The sequence below is a fragment of the Cynocephalus volans genome, chromosome 8, assembly GCF_027409185.1.
Source record: "Cynocephalus volans isolate mCynVol1 chromosome 8, mCynVol1.pri, whole genome shotgun sequence".
Classification (NCBI taxonomy): domain Eukaryota; kingdom Metazoa; phylum Chordata; class Mammalia; order Dermoptera; family Cynocephalidae; genus Cynocephalus; species Cynocephalus volans.
Genome location: NC_084467.1, coordinates 8,098,560 through 8,107,628, shown reverse-complemented (window position 1 = coordinate 8,107,628; position 9,069 = coordinate 8,098,560). Strand labels below are relative to the sequence as shown.

Sequence of the window (9,069 nt, the reverse complement as noted above, 5' to 3'; positions counted from 1 at the left end):
TTATTTGCAGGAGGAAAAGGTTTTCCAGAAGAAATTCTTGCAGGGCATTTTGTGTTGGTGTGTGGACTGTGGAAGGGGTGGGCCTTCCCACCGCTTTGACATCTTGCTGGCTTCCCCTCCGATGAGGGGCCTGCCAGTGGCCTGGGAGGGACCTTCCTGCTGCTTGGACATCTCGCTGGCTTCCCCTCCAATGAGGGGCCCACCAGTGGCCTGGGAGGAACCTTCCTGCTGCTTGGACATCTTGCTGGCTTCCCCTCCGATGAGGGGCCTGCCACTGGCCTGGGAGATCCACTCCAGCCACCAAGCAAGGGAAGTTAAGAGGCTGCTTTTCTTTATTTCTGCCACTTCTTGCATATGCTTTAAAGAGAAGCAGATGACAAAGGAAAGAAAAATCAACAATCCGGCTCAGCCAGCATTAAAAGATACACAATCCCTTCCTTACTTTAAAAAAAAAAAAAAGATGCTCCATAACAATAAATCACATTTCCATTTAAAGAATGAGAAAGTTAAGAGAATACCTTATAGAAATTGCTCTAATTAAAGAAAAGGAAATGTTGATAATTTTCAGTCAAGGAAAAAAAACTGCTGGTTTTGCCCCATAATCTCTGCTGAGGTCCTTAATAATGTCAGGAAATCTGTCATTTTTCTCTGACAAGCGACTGGCACCTAAGAAGCCCCGGAGGTAGATCAGGCTAATTTAGTTTGTTTTTCCCGTCTTTGGACATACTGCTGGATGCCCACAAACTGCTCTTTGAGACAGATTAGACTGAGGTGATATATTTTGGTCTTTCAAATTCCTTAGAAAGCTTCTTGGAGTAATCTGATGATAAATAACCTGTCAAACTCATCTGGTAATTTCAGAGAAAAATCCATTTTTAATCGTCAACTTTATGTACTCTTCCTTGGAACTTTTTCAAAATTGAAAAAAGGGAAAAATAAATCACCTCATGAAGTTACAGTTTCTCACAATGGAAATGTAATGATGTCGATGAATCCAAGTTAGTGAGAACACGTGCTTATACATAAATTAAGGCTCTGGAAGTACATGTGACACATACAGCCAGGATCACATAGCAGCTCACGGATTTGCAGATGGAGATCGTTAGCAGGGAGAGGCTCCCCTTGAGTTGCAGAAGTTTCTAACAAACTTCATGGGTTGGGACAAGTGAAGGTAAATGAGAATCAGTGGTCTGAGTGGGACATCACAGTTCCACAGGGCAGCCGAGAAGCACACTACAAAGTTCAGCCCTTCATTCTCGCCTGTTTGTGAACTGCAACATGCACGCACATGTGCGCATGCACGCACACACATGCAGATGCTGGTGAATCCACAGGCATGCCCAAAAATACAAAGGAAAGAGACAGTGTTCTGCCATGTGGCTGAGCAGGGACAGTACTCACCCCATGGTCCTGGCTGGCAGGGCCGCCCTCCAGCGGCAGGGCAGCGGTGGCCCCCAACAGCAGCAGCAGCAGCAGCAGGCACAGTGGCATCCTGTGGCCATCCCAGGACTTCTCTGCTACTCTGCGGCTGCTCATCTGTCCTGGCAGCCCTGAAACCAGTGCTCTGTGCACTTGGGGCTCTTCTTTAGAGATGGAGGGTATTTTAAGCTCAACCTCCAGCTGTTTTTGTGACTACACATGCCTGAAGCCTGTACCCCTTTCCTCCACTCAGTGACGCACAAGCCTGAGCCAACAAAAATGCACAATCAGTGCCAACAAAAAGCGCTTTGGGAGTGGATTTAACCCCTTAATTAAAGACTCATGCCTCTTCTTGTGTTCAGAGGAAATTTGCTCTTATTTTGGAATGCATGTACACTTGCTTCTGAAGAAGTTCTACTTCCTCATAATTATGCCTATAGCAAGCAGGAAGCCATAAAAACAAAAACAAGTGATTTAACATAATATAAAATTAGCCTTGAATAAGAAGCTTAAAATGTGAAATTTTGCTCACATAAAAAGATGGCTGAATCCGCTAATGGGCAGAAAAATAAGGAGGCCATGAGAAAGGCTGAGAGACGCTGTATCCAACAGCATCCACTGGAGAGGACGGCCTGAGAGATCGTTCCCCAGCAGGCCAGAGCCACTGTCCTCGAGGCCAGGCCTTCTCTGATGCTCAAATACACACCAACCACCTGAAATGCAGATACTGATGCAGGAGGTGTGAGGAGGGGCCAAGAGCCCCATGTCTCAGAGCTCCCAGATGACGCTGTCGCTGGAGCAGCCAGGCTCTCATCCAGTGTTTCCCAAATGCTGCTGACCACTGACTTGTGGGCCACTGGCCAGCATTTTTTTTTTAATGAAACAGAAATCAGAGTGCATCATCTATAGTACAGATAAATATTGTTTCACACTGTATGTATGCTATGAGTTAAATGTTTGTCCCTCCAAAGCTCATGTTGATGATTAATCCCCAATATGGTATTTGAAAGGTGGGTCCTTTAAGAGGTGATTGGACTGCAAGGGCTCTGCCCTCATGAATGGATTAATCCACTCATGATGAATGGGTTATCATGAGAGCAGACTGGTGGCTTTATAAGAAGAGAGCACATCAGGATGCTCTTGTCCCACTGTCATATGGTGCTGCATGCCACCTCTGGACTCTGCAGAGTCCCCACCAGGAAGAAGGCCCTCACCAGATGTTCCCACTTGACCCCGGACTTCCCAGGCTCCAAAACCGTAAGAAATAAATTTCTTTCCTTAGTAAATTACCCAGCTTCAGGTATTCTGCTATAAGCAGCAGAAAACTAAGACAGTATGTCAGGTGTAAAACATACTGTTACTCTAGGTCACAGTCACAATTTGAGAACAGTGCCCTCACCTGCACTTGGCCAACAGCCAGGGCTCACTCTCCTCCCAAGGATGGTGCCACTGCTGAGAAATGCAGAACATGAAGTCCCTCTCTGTGCCACCTCCTAACCTTTCTTCACAGATCAGAATCACAGAAACAAATGCACAAAGCCCTTCACCCAACTGAGACAGCCAGCAAAATCTGAAACCTCCACCTCAAACCTACTGAAGATGACCAATGTCCAAGGCAAGGCTCAGAACCGAAGTAAAGCAACCAAAGAACTGATTAATAAATAAAGCTCTTTCCAGAAGTGAATCATTTTCAGTTTTCCAGAGTCCCGGTTCACACCCCTTCATAAGAGAAACCTCAGTCTTAGATCGCATTTATCACAGTCTTTCTGCTTCTAGGTGACATTAGCATGGCCTGATGACCTGTCTTATACACTACATGTTGCTTAGTCCTTTATTTCTGTACCAAAATAATTGCTTTTTTGCCTAAAAAAGTTCCCACAAGTGCCATTAAGAATTTTGGGGTACTCTTGCCTATGAGAAATTCTCAGCCAGCTGCTTATATCCTTTTGCAGATTTTATTTAATGGACTAAAGTATTCTGAGCACCCAGTGTGTACATAGAACTCGCAGACCACAAAGAACCCATGCCACCCACACCCTGACAGAGCTGTTCCAGCCTAGGAGTGGGATACATACACTGCAAATGAAAGAAAAGTACGTTTTCAGTGGGATAGAAGTGTGCCAGGGAAGGCTTGTGACATCTGATCTGTGCCTGTTCTCAAGAGAGCGGCAACATATCTTAGGACTTCAAGATTAGGGATCTAGGGCCGACCCGTGGCTCACTCAGGAGAGTGCGGCGCTGGGAGCACAGGAGCGCTCCCACCGTGGGTTCGGATCCTATATAGGGATGGCCGGTTTGCTCACTGGCTGAGCGCTGTCACAAAAAAAAAGGACAAAAGAAAAAAAAAAAAAGATTAGTGATCTAGACTAAAATCCTGGCCTTACCATTTAATTAACCTCTCTGTGGCCTGTTTCCTCATCTATAAAATGCAGATAAAAATAGTACCTACTTTCTAAGAGTTGCTGTGAGGATTCAACCTACCACACACAGAATGCACAGCGAGCACTCAATGTTAGTTGGGGGGTTTTTTGTTTTGTTTTCGTGTGGCTGCCAGTACAGGGATTGAATCCCAGACCTTGGTGTTATCAACACTATGCTCTAACCAACTGAGCTAACCGGCCAGCCCCAATGTTAGGAATTCTTATTAAGAAGAAATTCTCAATCACTTACTCACCCACCATATAAAGAACTTTTCACTACAAGATGTTGGAAGCCCTGAGCAGAGAGCCCCGTAAACTGAGCAAGGGCTCCTACTTATTCCATAGCACATCTGACTTAAGCCACAGAGTACAAATACTCATGGGGCACCTACCACGTGCCAGGCACTACACAAGGCACTGAGTGATCCCTGTTCTCCACCTCAAGGCCTGTCCTCCTGGAGGTGATAATCTATGTTCCATGCAACAATGTGTGTTTCTGAAAAAATGAACAGGAACTTAAAAAATTAAAAGGAACTCGGTACGGGCCGAGCCCGTGGTGCACTCGGGAGAGTGCAGCGCTGGGAGCGCGGCGACGCTCCCGCCGCGGGTTCGGATCCTATATAGGAATGGCCGGTGCACTCACTCACTGGCTGAGTGCCGGTTACGAAAAAAGACAAAAAAAAAAAAAGGAACTCGGTACTAAATTATTTTGAAAAACAAAGATTGCTTATCCTAAAGGGCAGAACTAGCACCCAGGTAGAAGTTAGAAAGTGGAAGACTTTTTTTTATATACAGAACAAACTTGTAGCAATTAGTGTCCAATAATGGAAAGAGCTCTCTGTCCACAGAGTTCAAGCACTTGGAGAATCACACGTCAGGTATGCTATCGAAGGGGCTCCTACGTTGGTGGGGAGATGGGGCTAAATGACCTCTCAGGATTCTTTATAGATTCCATAATTCAGCAAAGGGAATACAATACACACACATCAATTAACCTTTCTTGGACATCTGGGTTTTAAAATATCAGCCAGATAAAAGCTAGTGTAGACCTTTCCCCAAGCATTCCAGCTGCTGCTCTACACAGAAGGGGATGTTCTGAAACCTCCCTGGCTCCAGTTAGTGCTAGTAATGAAACATTAACACAGAATCTTTTATTTCAAGTTTTTTGTTTGTTTATTTTATTTTGACTGGTAAGGGGATCGCAACCCTCAGCATGGTGTTGTCTGCACCACGCTCAGCCAGTGAGTGTGCTGACCATCCCTATATAGGATCCGAACCCGCGGCCTCAGCGCTACCAGTGCTGCACTCTCCCAAGTGAGCCACGGGGCCGGCCCTTATTTCAAGCTTTTTAAGGAATTGTTGTAAGCAGGAAGACAACAAGTATCTTAAGTGTAAATTGTCCCTGCGTTACCAGGCCACATTTATTTCAAAGACATTTGCTTCCTTATATGGTTAATCAAATGAGACCATGTACAGCACCTACGACACGCGGAACGCACAGCAGGCACTCATTGTCAGTAGGCCTAATCATCTCCAGGCCTAGTGAGAGAGTTCAGATGAGCTTCCAGGACTCTAAGGAAGAACAGCCTTCTAGAAGTCGTTTCTGCCATCCGTCACCAAAGATGGAATCAAAAAGATAACGGACATCACCTTGGACCTTCCAGAATAAACAAAACCCTAATTGGAATGTGCTTGGGGAAGAAGCAGTTCGTGAGAACACATGAAGCGGAGTCAGCTGTTCCTTGCAAAGTCAGACCACACCCCTATTACAATCCCTGAAAAATGTGTGATAGGACCACTTGTCAAAAATATAAACAAGTTGGGCCGAGCCTGTGGCGCACTTGGTAGAGTGCTGCGCTGGGAGCGCAGTGACGCTCCCGCCGCGGGTTCGGATCCCATATAGGAATGGCCAGTGCGCTCACTGGCTGAGTGCTGGTCACGAAAAAGACAAAAAAAAATATATATATATATAAACAAAAAAAAAGTATATATATAAACAAGTCCTGCATAAATAGTCTAAATAAACCAAAAGATTACATGAACATCAAGTCAGTTTTCTCATGTGGCTAGAAAACTTCATGTCAAAATACCTGTCAAGTGGGAGGTGCCCTTAACAACCCTCCAATTGCACAGGACACCCATGGCCCACATGGGCTCACCAGTTCCAGTCATGGGCATTCTGAGCTTTGGGAGCTATAGAAATCTATAAAAATAAGATGTGTTATAATAGCTCTACCCATTTCCTTTATCATCACAAATAACCTGGTGGCAAAGTATTTTTTTTTAAGCCAGTCAAATTTAGCAGCGGAGGCTTGTGACACTGTTAATAAGTTCTGATAACCCACTACCATTGAACCAGCCATAACTTTATTTGTGATAAAAACCCAAAATTTCAGAAAGTCATACAGCTACACTAGAGTTGCAAAACCAAGATGCAAATCTAGATCTGTCAACTTTTGGAAAGTCCATAATATCTACTCCCTAAACGCTCCTTCATGAGTTTAAAGAGAATTTATCTGAAAATGAAACTTCTAACGTGGGTCTTTGGCTGAAGATACTGTAAGGATGGAAGGCTTTATGAATCACTTTTCTCTCACTGATGTGACACACGTTATAATTAATATGAGATCAAATAGTTATTTGCAGAACCTGAAACCATGAAGTTTGAATGCAGTGCTTTACACTATGATCATAGCTTAGCACCTCCCTTTGAGTTGGACTTTAGGATGTCATTTGGGCATAGACGGTATAAATTCTATCCAAACTCCATGCCATTTTCTGTCATCACTGTAGAGTCAGCAGCCCCGAATGTGAATACCATCTCAACTGACCAGCAGCCTGGTGATCCTGGGCAGTTGGTTAATCTCACCGAGCTTCAAGTTGCTCATCAGTAAAATGGGGAAAATCAGATCTACCCTGATAAAGTCATGAAGATCCAATGCAGTAACATATGGCACATCCAGTGCAGTGCCCGACACACAGAAAGGGCTCTAATGCCAGTTCTTTTCTTTATCCCTATAGTCCTATACAGGAAAGGCATGCCCTGGACCTCTAAGAAACTCCAAAGACATGAGAAGACAGTCGAACTGAGGTTTTTGGAAGCATCATGTCTCACAAACTAAAATGGAGGACGACACACTGAAGTGTTTGGGGATACTAGTTGTAGATTTTCCCCTCAAGCAAAACTTCTGCCTAGTAGAACCACAGTTTAATTACAAAATAGCCAGAGAAAAGTCACATAAACTGTTTCTGGAAAAAAATCACTTTAAAAAGTAAAAAGGGCTGACCTTTTAGCTCGGTTGGTTAGGGTGTGGTACTGATAACCCAAGGTCCAGGGTTCAATGTCTGTACTGGCCAGCCGCCAAAAAAAAAAAAAAAAAGTAAAAAGGACCGTTCCCAAGCATCCACCTTTTTCCTTTTACCTGGTGATCACAGGTGGCATGGGTTTAAAAACAACATTAATGGGAGTTCCGGTCAAGATGGCAGAATAGACAGTCCCCAGCATCACTCTCTCCCACAAATCAACCAATTTACAGCTATAAAAATGTAACAATAGCCAAGCGGGGGCAGCTGGAGCTCAGGGGAAGAGGAGGAGAGACCTGTGGAGTTCATGAAGGCGGGAGAAGCCACGATGAGAGAAAGAAAAAACTGCTCTGAGTGTTTCGGGCCACAGCCACTTTAATGCTGGAGCACACGGAGCAGGAGCCGGCAGAAGCCACTGCTGTGCCCTTCGGATGGAGTTACTTGGAGGTAGCAGGGGAGAAGAGGGCCTTGGCGGCCTCCAGGACAGCAAAACCACTAATGGGGTTCCCGTGGACCCATGAAAGAGTGAGGAGCCAGAACAAGTGAAAGAAGGGAGCCATTCAGAGGCCGGTGAGTCATCACAAGGGACCGGTGTAGGGCTGGTCCCATGGTAAGTTTTTGGAGCACGGGCGGTTGGGGAGATGGACCCACTGGAAGAACACTGGGACACAGAAAGGACAGCCAACCTGCTCTGCAATCAGCACAGGACCACTCAGAGGAGACTGGTTGGGAATGCAGAATTGCACGGGGTCCAGTTTTATGAAAAGACTCAGGCCCAGATCAGAGTTTCTACATAACCCAGATCCACCAGGTCTCTGGAGAGCCAGAAGTACCTATAAGGTCAACCATTAAACCCTGAGCTGCACATAAAGCCTTCCCTAGGGAAACAGCAGTGAAGCAGCAATTTAGCTCAACCACAGAGCTCAAGTACTAGTTCTCACAGGAAGTTCCCCTGTTTTAGAAGTAAGCAAAGGACAAAAAGTTAGTTCCAGCCCAGGCACACCACTAGCACCTTGGGGCCTGCATGGGAACTGGAGGCTTGTAGCCACGGACCAGACCCCACTCGCACATCCAGGCACACCACACCAGCACCTCAGGCCCTGCTTGGGGACCTGAGGCCCGGAGAAGGGACTGGACAACCCCCCCCCCCGCCACAACCAGGCAAACCGCGCCAGCGCATTGGGGCCTGCCCAGGGACTGGAGGCATGGAGCCAGGGACCAGACACACCCCACAACCAGGCACACCACCAGAGCCAAGGAGCATGCCAAAAACATCACCTCCATGTGGGTGGCCCACCACAGCCATCACAATAACCATGGCTGCTGCAAAAGCAGCTAGATGTCACAACCACCATGCAGATGGTCTGCCAACCACTGGAGTGCATTGGCACAAGGGGAGTCACCAGCAGGGATAAAGAAAAGAAGAGAATGTCTCTCTCCACAAAGCCCATTCCAGAGTGACAGAAGAAGCATCTGCTCTATGATAATAGTGGGGGACCTGATCACACATCTCAGAATTGGACAGATCATCTAGGCAACAAATCAACAAAGTAACCATTATTCAGAAGGAGAGAAGAAATCTAGGGTGATTAGAGGGGGGAGGGAGAGACGGATAGGGAGAGACTGCACAAGGGGCATAAAGAATAATTATGATTTGTGACAATATATATGCTAGTAATATTGATTTGATCAACATATCTCAATGTTGAACCCAAAAAATATGTATAATCAATTTTGATTCAATAAATAAAATAAATTAAAACAAAAAAATTAGTAATCAGAAGAGCTAAATAAATAGAGCTTTATTTGTTTTGCAGATTGTAATTTAACCTGGAAAATTATGTAAAAAAATGAAGAAATAACTAATTTTTGCTTGAAAAAGTTAACCACATTTAATTGCTAATACAGTTTTATTAGTTACAATAGA

At 45.2% G+C, this 9,069-nt stretch overlaps 1 protein-coding gene across 1 annotated transcript; it reads right to left on the bottom strand.

Moving 5' to 3' along the window:
- On the bottom strand, nt 1-1,491 carry CORT (cortistatin). The gene is made up of 3 exons (XM_063106870.1): nt 1,402-1,491; nt 222-357; nt 1-83 (listed from the first exon to the last, which is right to left on the bottom strand). Exons 1-3 carry the CDS (start codon nt 1,489-1,491, stop codon nt 1-3), a joined length of 309 nt encoding a protein of 102 aa, XP_062962940.1.
- Nucleotides 1,492-9,069: the final 7,578 nt, after the last annotated feature.

What these genes read in the sequence shown, in the direction of transcription:
- CORT (XM_063106870.1), bottom strand. Translation starts at nt 1,491, where the DNA reads ATGCCACTGTGCCTGCTGCTGCTGCTGCTGCTGTTGGGGGCCACCGCT. An exon ending in CTGCCAGCCAGGACCATGGG is followed by an intron (nt 358 to 1,401) that starts GTGAGTACTGTC and finishes TTCTCTTTAAAG; the next exon opens with CATATGCAAGAAGTGGCAGA. An exon ending in GATGTCCAAGCAGCAGGAAG is followed by an intron (nt 84 to 221) that starts GTTCCTCCCAGG and finishes AGCGGTGGGAAG; the next exon opens with GCCCACCCCTTCCACAGTCC.